The 20,578-nt window shown below is 42.8% G+C and overlaps 1 protein-coding gene across 4 annotated transcripts in view; it reads left to right on the forward strand.

Moving 5' to 3' along the window:
* AKAP3 (A-kinase anchoring protein 3) overlaps positions 1–20,578 on the forward strand; it is a 38,511-nt gene that overhangs the window by 11,493 nt on the left and 6,440 nt on the right. For all 4 annotated transcript variants that reach the window (XM_051850200.2, XM_008259710.4, XM_008259709.4 and 1 more), the window contains one exon: positions 10,775–13,174. In XM_051850200.2, coding sequence (XP_051706160.1) covers positions 10,775–13,174 — 2,400 coding nt within the window. The remainder of the gene's footprint in view (positions 1–10,774; positions 13,175–20,578) is intronic.

Genomic DNA, 20,578 nt, shown 5'->3' on the forward strand with positions numbered 1-20,578 from the left:
CCACTAGGCATCTCTTATTTTTGAAGATGGAGTTCTTGGAAGAAAAGTTAGTTCCTCTATAACAAAAATTTACATCTACAGTGGGTTATTTTTTTAGATTTATTTTATCTATTTGAAAGAGTTACAGAGAGAGGTAGAGACAGAGGGATAGGTCTTCCATCTGCTGGTTCACTCCCCAGATGGCCACAACGGCCAGAGCTGTGCCAATCCAAAGCCAGGAGCTAGGAGCTTCTTCCAGGTCTCCCATGGGGGTGCAGGGACCCAAGGACTTGGGCCACCTTCTGCTTTCCCAGGTCATAGCAGAGATCTGAGTTGGAAGTAGAGCAGCCAGGACTCAAAGACTCAAACCAGCGTACATATGTGATGCTGGCGCTTCAGGCCAGAGCTTTAACCCACTGTGCCACAGTGCCAGCCCCATCCATCTATAGTGTTTTTTTTAAAAATGTCTATCCTGTGTATATCTTTGGCAGGAGAATATACTCTTTTTTTAAAAAAGATTTATTTATTTACTTGAAAGTCAGAGTTACACACAGAGAGAGGTAGAGACAGAGGGAGAGGTCTTCCATCCGATGGTTCACTTTCCAGTTGGCTGCAACAGCTGGAGCTGCGCCGATCCAAAGCCAGGAGCCAGGAGCTTCTTCCGGGTCTCCCACATGGGTGCAGAGGCCCAAGGACTTGGGCCATCTTCTACTGCTTTCCAGGCCACAGCAGAGAGCTGGATCAGAAGTGGAGCAACTGGGACTAGAACCGGCACCCATATGGGAGGCTGGTGCCTCAGGCCAGGGCGTTAACCAACTGCGCCACAGCACCGGCCCCAAGAATATACTCTTAATTCAAGAAGCAAATATATTAGAGCTGTAAAATTTTGTTTCATTTTCCAACAGACAGGTATCTAAAGTAAATGTATTTAGGGCTTATAGAATATATTTTCTGAAATGTGAAATGCCTTAAAATGCTCAGAACTCTGAACTTTCAATAACATTGTCATTGTGCCTTCATCATTCAACAGACATTTATTAAATACTTAGTATCAGGCACTGTATCCATTAGGGTCCAGTGAGAATATGGAAAACATACCAGTTATTAGGAAGAAATCATTGACATTGACTACTTAACTCCCAGAGGGCATAAAAGAGGACTCCAGGAGTTCCAGAAACGCCAAATGCAGATGGCAGTTACTATCCCTAGACTGAAAGTGGTACAAAAGAAGAAACTTGGAATTCACAGAAGTTCCCTCTCCCTCACCCAAGGCTCTTCCAGTTTCTTCCTGCCACAGGAAGCTCCACAAAGGATGCAGTAGGGCTAGATGGAAGCCACTGCCTCTCGCCATAGCTGTGCCGTGCTCCTCCTGTGTCCTCTACTGCCAAAGGAAATATGTTTAAAAGATCGAGTTCTGGTATCCCAAAGGGAGGCAAAGGGTGAATTTAGAGTGAGAGGTAATAAATTAATAACTGGCCGAGACCTGTGCTCAGTGTTAGGGTCAGAAATATAAAATTGGGCAAAATTCTCACCTTTTAAGGACCTCCTAATCAAACGGAATCAGCACTTTAATTCATATCTTCAGTATTAGCATTTGTCAGGGGCAGGCCTTTAGCCCAGCAGTTAAGATGCCAGTTGGGATACCTGTGTCCCACACCAGAATACATGGGTTGGATATCCAACTCCACCTCCTGACTCCGGTCTCCTGAAAACGCAGCCCCTGAGAGGCAGCAGTGATGGCTCAAGTAATTGGGTCCCTGCCACCTATGGGAGAGACCTGGTTTGAGTTCAAAACTCCCAGTTTCAGCCATCCACTCCACCCTGCCCCAGCCATTGCAGGCATTTGTGGAGCAGACCAGCAGGTAAGAGCTACCTCTGTCTGTCACTTTCTCTTATTTACTTCTTTTTTAAAAAAATGAAAGAATTGGAGATTAGGCATAGTTGTTAAAACACCAGTTGGAATGCATTGGAATACCTGGGCTTGAGTCCTGGCTCTGCTCCTGACTTAAGCTTCTTACTAATGAGCATCCTGGGAGGCGGCAGGTAAGGGTTCATGTGCTTGTGTCCCTGCCAGAACCACATAAGAGACCTGGGTTGAATTCCCAGTTCCTGGCTTCAGCCTGACCAAGCCCAAGCCATTCCAGGCATTTTAGAGAACGAACCAGTGTATAGGAATGCACTGTTTGTTGCTGTCTCTCTCTTTCTATTCTCAATTAATTATCTTAAAAACATCTATTAAACACCAATTGGATGACCCATTGTCTTTTGTCTAAAATCTACTTGGTCTATCTATATTTAGCCTAAAAGAAAACACAGATCTATACAAGGTATTAACACATATACTTAGTCAATATCCAATGACTAGAAAGGCCAACTAAGACTGCTTCTACTTAATCTTATATATATCTCTGTCTTTTCATTTTGAGGGGAAAAAAAAGGCAGATCAGTTTCAATGGGAGGCCAAAGAAACAAAAATCCTTTGATTTTCACTAAATGAGCAGCACAATGAGAGATGCAAAAAATAACAAAATATTTTCTGCCTCCATGAATTGTATCACTCATACATGACAATATAAATATAATTTAAGAGCTTTAAATAATAGTTGGACATTAACAAAAAAGGGTTCATGACTATGTGCCAAATAGATTTTCTGGACAATTGCTGCAGATGCTTAAAGAATGGATCATTTCAAAATGGGAGGTGGGTGTGGCCATTGGGGCACAGCACGTTAAGACACTGCTTGGTACCCACATCCCACATCAGAGTTCCAGGGAGCAAGTTCTGGCTACTCTACCTCCACAGCTTCCTGCTAATGCCTCCTGGAGGCAGCATGCCACACAGGTGGGAGACCTGGATGGAGCTCCCTGCTCCTAGCTTCAGCCTGGCCTCGCCCTGGTTATTTACAGGCATTTGGGGAGTGAACAAGTGATGGAAGAGTCTCTGTCTCTGCCTCTCTCTCTCTCTCTCTCTCTCTCTGCCTTTCAAATAAATGAAAAAAAAAAACACAAAAAAGTGAACATTAAAAAAATGCCTGTATTTAAAAACTGGGCAGTGACCAGAGAAAATTGTATAAGGCATTTAGTTGAGTTGGATGAGGAGAAATGGGACAGGGAGGTATATAGTCGACTTATACTAAGCTGCTGAAACAGAAGATAGGCAAGCAGAGGAAATTAGGGCCATTGACCCTTCTTATATTCTTCTAAATGGACTTGAAAATTCGCCTGATTCAGAAGCAGTTTGGCATCCTTCTTTCCCAGTTGCTCAGGATCCTGAAGACAAAGGTTACAAGAGGCAGAGGGTTTTCAGAGATGGGTGTTCATTGACAGCCCTGGAGGAAATGCAGGTGCTTAGTTTTTTAATTTTTTTTTTAATTTTTGACAGGCAGAGTGGACAGTGAGAGAGACAGAGAGAAAGGTCTTCCTTTACCGTTGGTTCACCCTCCAATGGCTGCTGTAGCTGGTGCGCTGCAGCCGGCGCACCACACTGATCCGAAGCCGGGAGCCAGGTGCTTCTCCTGGTCTCCCATGGGGTGCAGGGCCCAAGCACTTGGGCCATCCTCCACTGCACTCCCTGGCCACAGCAGAGAGCTGGCCTGGAAGAGGGGCAACCAGGACTAGAACCCGGTGCCCCAACAGGGACTAGAACCCAGTGTGCTGGCGCCGCAAGGCGGAGGATTAGCCTATTGAGCCGCAGCGCTGGCCTAGTTTTTTAATCTTAGCTACTATGACCTGCAACCACTTTCACAATAATTCTTGTTAATCCAGTGGAATAATAGATACAGGGTACACATATTTCAGATTTTAGAAACCAGACAATAAAAACCGATAAACACAGCAAGCTAACACAGTTCTGCAGAGTTTATTGCAAGGTTCTACTTTTGTTTCCTTTTTAATGTTCTGTGAAAAGAATTGAAAAAGATAAAAGAATAAATACCATATCTTCATTATAATAAGGCTTTCCTATACCGTATATATTACAGCCCAGTTACGGAAACTTGCCTATTTATAGGCGTATGTTCCTGTTCCATTCAGATATGAAAGCAAATGCATGTTAAATACTTTATTTAACTCATTAAGAGGAAATTGGTGAAGTGTTAACAGCCAGGTCAAAGGAGAGTTTTTTTAAAGATGAATTTGTAATCCAGAATATTAAAATGAATGGTGCAAATGGAGGAAAATAATCCCCATCCACAGTGGGGAATTGAACTCAGCTTCTACCAGACAGAACAGAATCACTTCTTAAATCATTTATTTATTTGAGAGGCAGAGAGACAGAGAAAGAAGCCATAGATGAAGAGACAGAGATAAACTATCCACTGGTTCACTCCCTAATTGCCGGTGACAGCAAGGGCTGGGCCAGGTCAGAGCCAGGAGCCAGGAACTGAATCCACGTTTGACACAGGGGTGGAAGGGACCCAAGAGCTTGAGTCACCAGCTGCTGCTTTCCAGGTACACATCAGCAGAAAACTGGAATTGGGGACCAATCCAGGACTTCAGCCCAGGCACCCCAATATGGGATGTGGGCATCCCAACCAGTGTCTTTACCACTGTACCAAACATCCATTATTTTGCATTGCTCTCAATTACCTACAGTTCGCAGAGCTGCAATACAGCTCCCACAGAATCATAATAAGAATCAGGTCACGTAGCTGGTTGTAGACAATGCTTTATATACAGACAATGCATATAGTTTTTTACTGAAAAATTTCTCCTTCATTCTGATTAAAGATGAGCTCAAGGTAACATTACTCTTGATGACAAAAAACTGGTTTCATCAGATTTGGCCTGATTATTTTATGTACATTCAACAACTAGATAGGCATCCACAAATTTACTTTATTGGAAATTTTCATAAGGAGGCTATGAAAGACTTTTTAAGGCTTCGATTAGTTTCTACCCTGAGACTAGAAAGTCAGGCCAAATCCACCATGATTGAGCTGCAGTCCCTAGAAAAATAAGCATGTGTACAAGTTTTTCTAAACCTATTTGTTCCTAATTGTAATCTCAACAACCTGTATTAATCATAACTTTTAACCAAAGCACTTGCCATGTTTTAATAACCTTATCTTTTAGTTCTATTTTCACAGAACTTTAAAGAAATTTTTTTTTTGCAAGGCAAAGAGACAGAGACAGAAATATCTTCCATTTGCTGATTCACTCCCTAAATGGCCACAACAGCCGGTTGGACCAAGTCAAAGCCAGGAGCTAGGAACTCCATCTGGGTCTCCATATGGGAGTGAAGGACCCCAGAACTTGGGCCATCAATTGCTGCCTCCCAGGATGTGCATTGGCAGGCAGCTAGAAGGGAAATGGAGTCAGAACTCAAAGCAGCCACTCTGATACAGGATGCAAGCATGCCAACCACTGCACTAAACACCCACCCCTAACCAAAATATTTTCTATTCCATTCCACAAGGAAGATGGTGGGAGGGGTGTATCTGAGAGGAGGGGTGGTAGTTTATACTATGAACTGTCACATACCAACAGACCAGCAGAATTCATAAACACACACGAAGACAACTTCCTACTGTCCCGTGTATCTAAGGTACAACCTAAGGTAAAAGTGAACACATTCAGAAACAGACTCAAAGATACAGCCTGTCTATAGTCATGAAAGAAGCAAAAGTGTACAAACTTTATGCTTAGCTATCAAAGCTTCAGCATTTTGTCTTACTTAGAAATATATCCAATGAATATATAGTAACTCACTCAATATCAATCCCGTGTTTTAAGTTACATAATGTTATAAAGTTATCATCAAACTGATATACTATGAAACAATAGTAGCTTGAAATAAAATTTTTCATAGTAATTTATTTTTTCATATCTTAAACAAAAAGTTTATTAATAATATGTCAGTAATGTAAAAATTTATACTTGTGTTATACTTAACATTAATAAATTAAAAATGTCATACCTATTTTCATTAAATAAAATGATTAAACTAGCTTCATTTGCTGAAGATTTCCCAGACTTGAACTTCAGTTCAAAAAATGTTTCTGCTAGTTTCTACAAATACTTTTTTCATAGCATCTTTAAAATATTAGATGTTCTACTTCCTTAGTTGCTAGGGATCTCAGTAATATTCAATTTACATAAATATGTATATATATATATGCCAATCAGAATAGAGTTTCTTTAAGAGACCTTGTAATATAATTTACTAATATTATCTGGAAGTGGAAAGATATTGGTGCTTTTCTGAATTACAGACACACATAGTGATACAGACACTGATGAAGACAGTTTATAGCTTCCATTTTAAACTTTCAGCTGTGCATCAAAAGTAAACACAGAAATAGAAAATTCACTGTCCAGATACCAAAGAGCTCTTCTTCCAAGTAGGCACAGAATTCTTCAGTGAGCTTATAGTGGACCAGAAAATAAATACTAGCAAAAGAGATTTTCTGTTGTCTCTCACCTAACAGAGGATACATCTCTTTAAATCAATGATCCATTAAAGAGATCACCCAGGGGCCGGTGTGGTGGCACAGTGGGTTAAGCTGCTTGCAATGCTGGCATCTCATATCAGAGTTTGAGTCCTAGCTACTCCAATTCTGATCCAGCTTCCTGCTAATATTGCTGGGAGGCAGTGGATGATGACATACTTGGGCCAATGCTACCCGTGTGGAAGAACAGGGTAAAGTTCCTGGCTCCTGGCTTTTGGCCTGGCCCAGCACTGGCCATTGTGGCCATTTGGGGAGTGAACCAGCAGGTGGAAGATTTCTCTCTCTCTCTCTCTCTGTAACTCCGCTTTTCAAATAAATAAAATGAAAATATTTTGAAAAATAAAAATGTTTCAACTCACCATTATTTTTTGAAAAAGAGAGCAGTTACTCAATGATCAAACAATAAAACTCCCCATCTTTGCTGTCACCAGTAATTATTGACCATCAATGGACCAAAACTAAAACCAAAAATGAAACTAAGAAAATAGAAGGTCTGGAAAGTTCTATTACCGCTCTGGGGACCAAGAAAAGACACACCTGATGATGCCCATCACTTATGATGACCTTGGGTGAATCTGTTGGGTATCTTGGTGGAAAACTTCCAAAACCATTAAAAGATAGTTTTCAGAGAAGGATACAATCATGACCCTCATAATTATACGTGTACAAAATGGACACAGATCTTTTTTAACTCGTGAATGAGGAACTGGTGAGGCTCAAAAGACACATAATATAGATCAGAAATACTGGAGTGGACACACAAAAGGGGACAAACCTGAAAATTTTTATAGGAGGAGAGGAAATCAGTCAAGCTCTCGTTATCTGTGTGTAGACAGGAATTATATTGCATTGTTGTCAGTTATCTGCTGCTATAGATAATCTGATAATGTGGAAGGTATGCCATAGACAATGTGTATTCTCCACTGAAGCACAAAATTTTCCCTAGAGTAACTATTCAAATTTGGAGAGCCATTTGGGAGAATTTTGAACCAAGCACTATGGCCCTTAACCATATGTGGTTAATAGGAACCTTAATTCAACCCCACAGAGTGCTTGTGCATCTGCTTCTCTAACCTTCAAAGTCATCAAAAACATATGGTACTGCAATGGTGGGGAGTGGATCTGAAGGGCAGGCATTTGATCCAGTTTTTAAGATACCAATTAAGCCGGCACCGTGGCTCAATAGGCTAATCCTCCACCTAGCGGCGCTGGCACACCGGGTTCTAGTCCTGGTCGGGGCACCGGATTCTGTCCCAGTTGCCCCTCTTCCAGGCCAGCTCTCTGCTGTGGCCCGGGAAGGCAGTGGAGGATGGCCCAAGTGCTTGGGCCCTGCACCCCATGGGAGACCAGGAGAAGCACCTGGCTCCTGGCTTCGGATCAGCGCAGTGCGCCGGCCGCGGCGGCCATTGGAGGGTGAACCAACAGCAAAGGAAGACCTTTCTCTCTGTCTCTCTCTCTCACTATCCACTCTGCCTGTCAAAAAAAAAAAAAAAAAAAAAAAAGATACCAATTAAGACGCCTACATTCCATATCAGAGTATGTGGGTTTGGTCTCTGACTCTGGCTCCTGACTAGAACTTTCTGCAGTGCAGGCTCTGGGAGGCAGTAGATGATGGCTCAAGCAATTGGGTTACTGCCACCCACATGGGGAGACCTGGATTGAGTTGCTGATTTCCATCTTGATGCCCTGTCCAGCCTTAACCATTGCAGGCATTTGAGGAGTGGCCAGCAAGTAGAAGTTCTCTATCTGTCTCTCTGCTTCCCACATAAAGCTTGTTTTTAAATTAACTGGCTTTGAACACTTGCCCCTATCATGTACTAACTGTGAGATGGTAACCAAATTACTCAACTTATCCAGGCTTCTGTTTTCTTACCTGTGTAACTGCAAGAGTAAAACCTACCTTTGAAGTGTGAGTAGTAGAATTAAACAAAATAATGTATGATGGCTACTAGACTAATCCTCCACCTGTGGTGCCAGTACCCCGGGTTCTAGTCCCAGTTGGGGCGCCAATTCTGTCCCGGCTGCTCCTCTTCCAGTCCAGCTCTCTGCTGTGGCCCGGGAAGGCAGTGGAGGATGGCCCAAGTCCTTGGGCCCTGCACCCACATGGGAGACCAGGAGGAAGCACCTGGCTCCTGGCTTCGGATCTGCACAGCGCGCCAGCCGGAGCAGTCATTTTGGGGGTGAACCAACAGAAGGAAGATCTTTCTCTCTGTCTCTCTCTCACTGTCTAACTCTGCCTGTCAAAAAAAAAAAAATAATAATGTATGTAAAACATTTAGCACAGTGCCTGGCAAACATAAGCATTTAACACATAGGAGCTAGTAATTGTAGGACACTGTGCAGTAGTAAAAATACTAAATTATTTTTTAGAGATGAGCAGTATTTATGGTCATTCCCAGATAAACACATGAACTCAGATAATTTTTTACATTTGACAAGTAGGTCACTTTCGCATACATCATCCTATTGTATCCTATGTTCCAGTGAAGAGTTGTTTCCTCACGTAGATTATAACATGGAGACATGTACATTTGTTCATGTGCTTATCACCTCTAATGTCTATCAAAGACATCAATGTGTCCATCACACAAAACTAATACATTGCCCACAGATAATAACTTCCCAGTTATAAGTCATGTTAAGAGATGTCACCTAGTCCACTGAAAGCCATTTTGCATATCAGACTGTGCTGTTATTAATTATCCAGCAAAGAGATTAATCACATATAATTTTCCCTTTTTAGAAAACTATGTTTGTGGGGCCAGCACCATGGCTCACTTGGTTAATCCTCTGCCTGCAGCTCTGGCATCCCAGATGGGCGCCGGGTTCTAGTCCCAGTTGCTCCTCTTCCTGTCCAGCTCTCTGCTTTAGCCCAGGAAGGCAGTGGAGGATGGCCCAAGTGCTTGGGCCCTGCACCCGCATGGGAGACCAGGAAGAAGCACCTGGCTCCTGACTTTGGATTAGCGCAGCTCCGGCTGTAGCAGCCATTTGGAGGGTGAACCAACGGAAGGAAGATCTTTCTCTCTGTCTCTCTCTTTATCTATAACTCTACCTGTCAAAAAAAAAAAAAAAGGAAATAAATAAAAAAAACTATGTTTGTAATAAGAGACCTAAATAAAATGAGATAAGCCACATAGAAAATAGCAATTAATGTGAAAATAGCAATTAATGTCAATACAAGACAAAGTATACTGATTCAGTTTAAATGCTGATTCTACACATCTGATGACTGTGAGATCTTAAGGTACTTTTAAAGGTTCATGTAAGTGGAATTAAAAGACAAGATTATTTCTTTTTTTTCATGTTTAACCAATTATTTTAAATTATATACAGTAATTACATTTTAGGAACCATGATTCCATAATGTATCTGCATCATTTTTAATATATTTTAAGTAAGTATATTTTGAAGATTGAAATAATTGCATATTCAAAATTAGTCCTTTTAAAGACCTATATTTGAGGGGCTGGCACTGTGCTGCAGTGGGTTAAAGCGTCGGTCTGCAGTGCCAGCATCCCATATGGGTGCCGGTTTGAAGGACAAGCTTATTTCAGTGCAAAAAGATTTAGAAATTCATGCATATTTCTGCATGATACATATTTCATAAACTTCAAAAGTTCTTCAAATTTATTTAACTGTTTTATTTATTGTGAAAGGGAGAGAGAAAGAGAGTAAGAGAGAGAGGACTCTCATCTGCTAGTTCATTCCCCAGATGCCCACAACAGCCAGGGCTGAGCCAAGTCAAAATCAGAAGCCAGGAATCAACCCCATTTTCCCACATGGGTGGCAAGGACCTATCTACTTGAGCCATTACCTACTTCCTCCCAGGGTGTGCATTAGCAGGAAACTGGAATCAGGAGCAGAACTTGGACTTGAACCCAGATAATCCAGAATGGGATGCAGGCATCCCAAGCCATGTCTTAACCTCTGTTCCAAATGCCCATCTCTCCATGGAGACACCTTGTATATTGTGAGAAGCAACAGAATGTGATAGCTGAGAGTATGGGCATTGGAGTTAGACTGCCTAGATTGGAATTCCTACTTCATCAACAATCAGCTGGATAACTTCATATGAGTAGTTTAACCAGTCAGTTCTTCAATGTGTTAGTCCATACCACAAGGATAATATGAGAGCTAATATTCAAGTTTGTTATGAGAACAATATTGCATGAGATAATAGTCTTAAGATACTTAGAGCAGTTCCTGATACATAGTAAGCACTCAGTAAATGGTTACTCTTCTTGTGATGACAGAGCAAGCTTGCGGGGGTGGGGGTTGGTGCCGATGGTTCTTGTGGTTGCCTTTTGAGGTTGTCCTGAACCTTCCCTATCTTTACTTTGTTATAGTCAGATGAATCCTTGTCTGTTCTCAAGGAAGTCTCAAAAGATCCTGTCAGAGTGCTCAGCTGGCTCCGCCGAGACCTGGAAAAAAGTACAGCGGGGTTCCAAGATGTTCGGTTCAAGCCTGGAGAATCACCATTTGGCGAAGAAACGACCAACATAGGAGACCCACACAGAGGTTTCTCTGTGGATGCTTACAACACCACCAACAAAGGCAGCCCAGGGAGATTTCATTTTGAGATAACTCACAAAGAGAGTCCTGCCCAGGGCCCCGGTGCCGTACCTGGCAATGGAAGATCAGTGGATGAAGTTTCCTTCTATGCCAACCGCCTCACAAATCTAGTTATAGCTATGGCCCGCAAAGAGATCAATGAGAAGATTGATGGTTCAGAAAAGAAATGCATTCATCAGTCATTGTACATGGGGGATGAACCTGCACCCACCAAAAGCCTGAGTAAGGTAGCATCCGAGCTGGTGAATGAGACCGTCTCTGCATGTTCCAAGAATAATGACTCAGACAAGGCTCCCGGTTCTGGAGACCGAGCCTCTGGATCATCCAATATCCCAAATTTGAAAAAGAAGTCTACTTTGAAGATCAAGGAGAGCACCGTGGAAAGCAAGGGTGCAGAGGACAAACCTGTTTCTCGGAAGTCTTTCTTCTATAAGGAAGTATTTGAGTCTCGTAATGCAGGTGATGCCCGAGAGGGTGGAAGGTTACCTGGAGAGAGGAAGCTGTTTAGGGGTCAGGAAAGGCCTGATGACTTTACAACTTCCATTAGTCAAGGGATCATGACCTATGCTAATAGCGTGGTATCTGACATGATGGTCTCCATCATGAAGACACTGAGGATCCAGGTGAAAGATACAACCATTGCCACCATCCTGCTGAAGAAGGTACTGATCAAGCATGCCAAAGAAGTGGTCTCTGATCTCATTGACTCCTTCATGAAGAACCTCCACAATGTCACAGGGACCCTGATGACTGATACAGACTTTGTCTCAGCTGTGAAAAGAAGCTTCTTCTCTCATGGAAGCCAAAAGGCCACGGACATCATGGATGCCATGCTGGGTAAGCTATACACTGTGATGTTTACCAAGAAATTTCCTGAGAACCTCAGGAAAACTAAGGACAAGCAAGAGAGTTATTCCCTCATGTCCATGAAAGGAATGGGTGACCCTAGAAACCGAAATGTAAACTTTGCAATGAGATCTGAAGCTAAGTTGAGAGAAAAAATGTATTCTGCCCCCAAGCCTGAGAAGGAGAAGACTTGTGCGGAGACTCTGGGTGAGCACATTATCAAAGAGGGACTGACCATGTGGCATAAAAGTCAACAGAAAGAATGCAAGTCTCCAGGTTTTGAACGTAAGTCTCCAAGTTTAGAACGTAAGTCTCCAGGTTTTGAACGTAAGTCTCCAGGTTTTGAGCATGTAACATTTTCAGCTCCCAACAAACAGTATAAACCTGCACCAGACATTCCTTTTGGGTTTCCCCAGGATACTTGCACCCTCAGCCCCCTGCTGCATCAACCAGAGCAACCTGAGAATTTTATGTACGAGTCAGACTCCTGGGCCAAAGACCTGATTGTATCTGCTCTACTTCTAATTCAATACCACCTCGCCCAGGGCGGAAGGATGGATGCACAGAGCTTCCTGGAAGCTGCGGGCAGCACCAACCTTCCCACCAAGAAGTGCCCTGTAGTTCCTGACGAGTCCAGCCTTAAGATTCCTCATGTGGTTGGTGACCAAGAGCAAGCCGAAAAGAAGGACCTCATGAGTGTCTTCTTCAATTTTATCCGGAACTTACTTGGGGAGACCATTTTCAAGAGTGACAATAGCCCTGAACCCAAGATGCCAGAACAGCCAGCTAAGGAAGAAAGTAGTCGCCACTGTGAGAGACCTGTAACACCTTCTCCCATCAAACTAAATGAAGGCGATGAGACTGGGGGCGCCTTTTCTGGGCTGACCAAGATGGTTGCCAACCAGCTGGATGGCCACATGAATGGGCAGATGGTAGAACACCTGATGGACTCCGTGATGAAGCTGTGCCTCATAATTGCCAAGTCTTGCGACTCTCCCTTGGCAGAACTAGCTGAAGACAAGTCTGGGGATGCCGGCAGGCCAAATTCTGCCTTCCCTGATAATCTCTATGAGTGTTTGCCAGTCAAAGGCACAGGGACAGCAGAAGCTCTCCTGCAGAATGCCTATCAAGCAATCCATAATGAATTGAGAGGTATCTCAGGGCAGCCCCTTGAAGGGTGTGCACCCAAGGTGATAGTCAGCAATCACAACCTCACTGACACAGTTCAGAACAAGCAACTCCAAGCCGTCCTTCAGTGGGTAGCTGCCTCTGAGCTCAATGTCCCTATTTTGTACTTTGCTGGTGATGACGAAGGGATCCAGGAGAAGGTAAGGATGAACATTCAGAGGAGTGTGAAAGTCTTTACTAAGGGCTAACTTGGGATTCCTTTCTGAACAGGCAGAGAGCCCCCAGAAGGGATAGAATAGGAACAGCAGGAATTTAAGATGATGTCTCTCAGCAGAGATAATGGATAACATAAACTTAGATTTCACCCATTAAGAAGCATGAGGATGAGCAAAGGGAGAGATGAAATGATGGTTTTCTCTGTTTTCTGAATTTATTGGTGTAAGGGCACAGATCAAGAACCTCCAACAAAAGCACTGAAGGAATCAGCTTAACTCTGGGTTTTAGGCTGACTTGGATATGACAGCATTACCTACAGAGTGAAGTGGAACTGTTGGGAAGCACTCCTGTGATGCACTGGCTACAGTGACAAAGTTTCTGAATTTATGCTCTCTGAAATGACATGACCCTCTTAGTTTGTTGTCTAGATGGTGTTGGCATTTCAAAGGATTCAATAAGCAATTCCCCACATCCCCTCACCCTAAGTCCCAAATCAGTTGAGAATTAAGATGCAAGAATCAGGGAAATGGGAAACCAACTTGTCACTGTTACTACTGTTAGAAGTAATTGTACCCTCTAAGTCCTTGCTTCTTCACCAAAGGCCTCTGAGGAGCTGTGGAACTTCTCACCCAAGTCCAAGTTTGAGTCTAGAAAGCATGCACACTTCCCCAAGTTGCTGCTTCATACTGGGGTGAGGGAATCTCTCAATGTCTGCTCTTGAACAGTGGCTGTTATCAGTTAGTTAAGGGGTTGCTGAAGAGGCTGAGGTTATTTAGAAAAATTCATCCTCATAGAAACTAGAAGATGTGAGATTCTTTGTTTAATAAGTGGTATTGGTAACTCTCATAATTGGGTTTATCTGATAAGTAGAAGACACTGGATGATATACATCCAGGTTAAGCTATACCAAGTCTAAATTAAAAAAAAATGCATGATGTTGACTTTAGTCTTAGCAAGACTATACTTGCTATTCAAAGGGTAATCTATGGACCAGCAGCCTTGGCATCACCAGGGAGCTTGTAAAAAGTGTAGAATCCCTCCAGACCTATTATATTAGTCTTCATTCTAGCTAATTATCCAGGTGATTTGTGTGTACATTCCCATCTGGGCTGGAGGACAGAACATGAAGTCCTAATACCAGATGTATCCCTAGGGCCCTTGCCAAGCTCTGTCTCCTTACGGGGTCTCCAGTCTGCACAACATCTATTTTGGCACAACACAGCCTTCATGTGTGCAATGTGTGAAAAACACTTTTGTTCTGTAGCCATCTTTTAAGTCAGATTCATCATCTGCAACATACATAATATGTTTGAGATTATTTTGAATTGGAATGTCTGTAATGTATTTATCTAAAGTGGGGAAAGTAGACTTGCAATCCCCCGCCCTTTCTGCACACATGCACACACACGCACACACATGCACTACCACATCTTTTTCCAGTCTGGTAAATACAGTTATTGATGCTATTAAAGGAAAAGAATGGGGAAACAGAGGGGGCAGCATATTCAAACTTCAACCAATGAATAGGTGTGTACCTAATATCAGCATATTTTTAGGACAATTGGATGATGTATATACCTAAGAAACTATCCAAAAATGATTTTTTGGTAGAGGAGAGAGTTTTAATGGGCACAAATGATCTCATATTGATGCAGGTGACTGAACCCAGTGACACTTGGGGTTCATGTGAGCGGTGTAATCACTGTAAATACATTTGTACTTATTTTTAAATAAGTAGTATGTGTGTGTAGTTCAAAATCCAAAAGTACAAAAGGATGCAAAGTGAAAATGAAGGATTTTTTCCTCATTCATATCCTCCATTCCATTTTCCTCTGGTGAGAAAGAAACCATTCTGTTCAATTTCTTGTTTATTCTTCCAGAGAATCTATGCATACACGAGCAGTACTCATATAAAAAATGTTCAAATAATTACACATACATACATATACACTTCTGCAAATATACAGCTGCCACGTTCTTTCTAATGGCTCCATACTACTTTCATTATAAAAGTTTGTTACTTGTTTAATCAATTCCCTGTGTATGGACATTTCAGGTACAGTAGTTTGTGTTACAAGCAGTGTTGTACTGAATATTCTTGAATACACATAATTTTGCACAGGTGCAAATGTGTGTGCTAAAAAGTTAAGAAAGGAACTTCAAGATCACCATGAATGTGCACACATTTTATGTGTATTCCGAGGTTGCCTTTCAAGGAGCTTGTACCAATTTGCCCACCTGTTAAAACAACAGGAGAGTGATTGTTTCCCCACATTTTAACCAAAAGTGGCTACTAAATTTTTGATGTTTGCCCCATGTTGCCTTTACTTCACATTTGTCTCGTAAGTATGGAGTGAGAATGTCTTTGCATAGTTAAAGAACTATTTGAATTTCCCTTTTATTGTGAATGAATTGTTTGTACATAACCTCTGCCAATGGTTGTATTAAGATGTATAACTGTTTTGTATGAATTTAATATATTACAAGGAATCAGCCTTTTTGATATTACGTGTAAGTTTTTCCTTTGGTCTTTCAGTTGGTAATTTTTTTATCTTAGTTTGGTTTTGTCATATACAATTTAGTCAAATTTAAGGCATTTTTCCTTTTTATTTTTGATAGGTTTCATGTCATATTTTGGAAAACATCCTCAATTATATAAAATTAACAAAGCTTTCCCATGTTTTATTTTCTTCTAGTACTTTTATAATGCTTTAAAATATTTAAGGCTTCAGTCCATTTTGAATTCATTTTTATATAAGATATGAAGTATGGATGCAATTTCTTATTTTCTTCCAAATGGCTATCCATCCTTGGTTCTTTTTCTGAGCTATAATATTTCATTGCATTGCCCATCTCAGGTCAGCGGTATGCTGTTTTAATCACTATAATTCTTTAATATTCAAAATTATCTAATAGTATTAGAGACTCCTCATTTCTATATCTCAGAATTTTCCAGGCTCTTACCTGTTTACATCACCTAGCTTTTACCTCTCATTAACAAGTGACCATTAACCTACTTCTACCATTGTAGACTTGCTTTTCCATGATGAGGCTGTGAAATAAGTGGTCTTACATCTAGCTCCATGCATATACCACAATGTTTTTGAAGTTCATACTTTTTGTGGTATCTATCAATACTTCAGTTCCTTTTCGCTGCTGAGTAGTATTTCATTATCCTGATACACACCTTTTGTTTGTTCATTCATCATTCAATAGACATTTTGATGGTTTCCATTGTTTTTTAGTAATTATGAGTAGTGCTACTATGGATACTAACATATAAATATTTGTTTTCATTTCTCTTGGGTGGAAAACAAGGAGTGAAAAGTATAAGTTCTTCAATTACAAAACTGGTTTTCCAAAGTTAGACTATACCATTTTGTATTCTCACCAGCAAATATGTGAATTTCTGTTTCTCTACATCCTTGTCAACATTATTTTTGGGTTCCTTATAGCCAATAGAGTGGTTTCTCATTGTGGATTTGATTTGGCATACGTACAGTAACAGGACTGAGAATACTGAACATATTTTATGTACCCTTTGCAATCCAGATATTCTTTGTTGAATTGTCTGTGCAACTCTTTTGTCCATATTTAGATTTGGTTGTTTTCTTCTTTAGAATTATGAGAGTCTTTTTTTATATTCTGGATGCAAGTCCTTTAGACATATGATTTATAAACGTTTTCTCTCAGTGTACAGAGCTAGTTTTCTCTATATTAAAGATTTATTTATTTATTTGAAAGGCAGAGTTACGGAGAGAGAGATCTTCCATCTGTTGGTTCACGCCCCAAATGGCTGCAATGGCTAGAGCTAGGCCAGGCTGAAGCCAGGATCCAGGAGCTTCTTCCCAGTCTCCTACATGGGTGCAGGGACCCAAGTACTAAGACCATCCTCTGCTGCTTTCCCAGACACATTAGCAGGGAGCTGAATTGGAAGTGGAGCATCTGAGACATGAACTGATGCCCAATGGGATATGAGTGCTGCAGGCAGAGGCTTAACCTGCTGCACCACAACGCAGGCCCCAAGTCTTTTTTTTTTTCTTAAAGGAGTCTTCTGAAGGACAAAAATTTCTAATGGTAAAATCTAAGTTAACATCTTTTGCTTTTATCACTGTGTTTTTGGTGTCATATGTAGTAAGTCTTTGCCTACCTAGTGGTTCTCATTGGGGACAACTTTGCCCCCTGAAAGGACATTTGGCAATGAGTGGAGGTATATTTGGCTGTTATATAGGGAAAGGTTTGCTACTGAAGTCTGATGGGTAGAGGCCAATGATTTTGCTAAACATCCTACAGCCCCACCAAAGAGAATTATCTGGTCCATAAAGTCAATAGCAAGAAACTCTGACCTATCCCAAGGTCATGAAGATTTTCTTTTCTTCTAGATATTTGATTGTTTTAGCTCTTATTATATTATTTGAGTTACATTTTTGTGGATTATGTGAAGTAAGAGTTCAGATTTATTTTGCATATAATATGTAGGTGTCTTAGCACCACATGTTGAAAAGAAAAATAGGTATCTGACCCCTCTGAATTATCCATCTCTTTTATAAAAATTGACCATAAGTGTTACATTCAAGCTTTCTTTTGATTGGTATTTTTATAGTGCATCTTTTTCTATAACTTTATTTTTAACTTATATCATTATTTTTAATGTATTTTTAGTTGACACAGTCATTGTAAATACGTGTAGGGTACAGTGTGACATCTCAGTACACATATACAGTGTGTAATGATCACATCAAGGTAACTGGGATTTCCATTACCTCTGACATTTATCATTTCTTTCTGTTGGGAAACCTTACATTCACATTACTGGCTATTTCAATATATACAATTAATTAATTAATTGTGGGTTTTTTTGACAGGCGGAGTTAGACAGTGAGAGAGAGAGACAGAGACAGAGAGAAAGGTCTTCCTTCCGTTGGTTCACCCCTCAAATGGCTGCTACAGCCAGTGCACCGTGCCAATCTGAAGCCAGGAGCCAGGTGCTTCCTCCTGGTCTCCCATGTGGGTGCAGGGCCCAAGCACTTGGGCCATCTTCCACTGCCTTCCTGGGCCACAGCAGAAAGCTGGACTGGAAGAGGAGCAACCGGGACAGAACCCGGTGCCCAGACGGGGACTAGAACCCGGTGTGCCAGTGCCGCAGATGGAGGATTAGCCTAGTGAGCCGCGGCACTGGCCCAATTAATTGTTTTTAACCATAGTTATCTTAATGTATTATATTTGTGAGTTTTTAAAAAATATTTTATTTATTTATTTGAGAGGCAAAGTTACAGACAGCGAGAGGGAGACATAGAGAGAAAGGTCTTCTACCCACTAGTTCACTCCCCAAATGGTGACAACAGCTGTGGAATCCAAAGCCAGGAGCCAGGAGCTTCTTCTGGGTCTCCCATGTAGGTACAGAGGCCCAAGGACTTGGGCCATCTTCTACCACTTTCCCAGGCCATAAGCGGAGAGCTGGATTGGAAGAACAGCAGCAGGGACAGGAACCAGTGCCCATATGGGATGCTGGTGCCACAGGCAGAGGCTTAGCCTACTCTACCACAGTGCCGGCCCCTGTGTATTATATTTGAAGTGAGTTTTCTTGTAGGCAGCATACATGGGTCATTGTGGGGAGCAATCCGGACTAGACTAAGTTACTCGAATTAGGACTTATTCTATGCATCTGCTCTCCTCTGTGGGGAGCAGCTCGGACTAGACTAAGTTACTGGAATTAAGACTTATTCTATGCATCTGCTCTCCCACAATATGGCGCTGGGAGAGAAGTAAACAGCTTCCGCACAGCTGCCTCCAGTTCAACCAATTAACTGTAGGACTTGCTCCTGATTGGAGAGCAGCGTACTCGGCGTGTGGGCAGCCGAGTTGGGATTGGCGGAGGAGGACTATAAAGGAGGAGAGAAACGGCATGCACCAGGAACATCTATGGGGAACATCTAGCTGAAGGAACACCCGTGCAGCCCCCAAGAGAACCGGCCGGTGGTGTGCCGCTCCCCTGCGGAAGTGGGGAATGCGGCCAGGGGGAACTGCCCTTCCACGGAGGTGGAAGGGATAGTAGCCAACCCGGGAAGAACCAGCAGCAAACCCGGGGAGGGCCGAGCAGACGAAAGAACAGCGCAGGGTTTAGTGTCGTTCCCCCATGAAGACGGGGAGCGACATAATGGTGCCGTGACTCGGATAGGAAACCTAGGACGGATTAGGAAACCTAGAACGGATAGCAAACTTAGGAGGGAAGAAACGGGAAGAACTAGGGAAAATATCGGAGAGAGAAACTAGCAAACAGCCTAGGGAAATTACCGGAGAGAGAGACTAGCAAACAGCCTAGGGAAAAGCCGGACGAAAAAGGTGCCGGAAGAAGCTGTTGAAAGCCTAGGCATAGACTCGGATACGGACTACGGGGGGAAGCTGGGAGAAATCTCTAAGGTCGAAAGCGAAAGTGAAAGCTAGAACAAACAGACTCGGATGCGGACTGTGGGGAGAGGCCAGGAGAAATGAGGGAGGAATATTGTTGGAAGAAAACTTAGGGAAACATACCGGGTAGAGAAAAATGTTAGGGAAATTGAAGCCGCGGGGGGCAGGCCGAGGCGGATACGAAAGCCACTTTGGGATTCTCAAGTTAGCCCGGGAATAGGGGGCGAAAAGTTGAAACCAGAAGCTGAGACGTAAGCCAGATTGGGATCCGTCTGATTAGCCCGGGGAGCAAAGGACGGGAAGCCAAATCGTGGGGCGGAGACGTACGCTGGGTTGAATTCGCCAGGCTAGCCCGGGGAACTTGGATTGAATGCTAGTGGTGGAGACGCAAGCTACGCTGTGTTACTCGCGGAAGCCGCTGCGTGCAGAGAGAGCACGGGGCGTGAGTAGATAGGGAACGGGGCTGGCGTAGGCCGTGGTTCAGACGCGAAAGGGTTAAGCGTGGAGACCGCGGACCGCGCAAAGCCGGGAAGCCGCGCAGATGAGGCGCAGGCTGAAGCGGCTCAGAGCCAGCGAGGCGCGGAGAAGCAGCCTCGGGGCGGAGCCCGCTGGCGGGGCGAGGCGCCGGGAAGCTGCGCGGAGCCGTGAAGCTGCCGGCAGGGCGAGGCGCCGGGAAGCCGCGGGGATAAGAGAAAACAGAAGTTTAGAAATGGAGTGAGAGCGGGAAGCTGCGGGGATAAGAGAAACAGAAGTTTGGAAGTGGAGTGAGAGAAATGGGAATGTTGGCAGATAGAAGTAAAATGGGAGAGATAGGAATGCCCGGAGATAGAGAAATAGAGAGAAATAAGGCCTCCCCTCAACATGCCAATTAGAAGGCTTGGATTCGGTCTGCCCGATTAGTGAGGCGATGAGCACCTGGGCGGCTAGCCGCAGGTCACCGAAGACAGGCACGAATTAACATCAGTAAAGCTTCCCCACAA

Source organism: Oryctolagus cuniculus, chromosome 9 (assembly GCF_964237555.1).
Source record: "Oryctolagus cuniculus chromosome 9, mOryCun1.1, whole genome shotgun sequence".
Classification (NCBI taxonomy): domain Eukaryota; kingdom Metazoa; phylum Chordata; class Mammalia; order Lagomorpha; family Leporidae; genus Oryctolagus; species Oryctolagus cuniculus.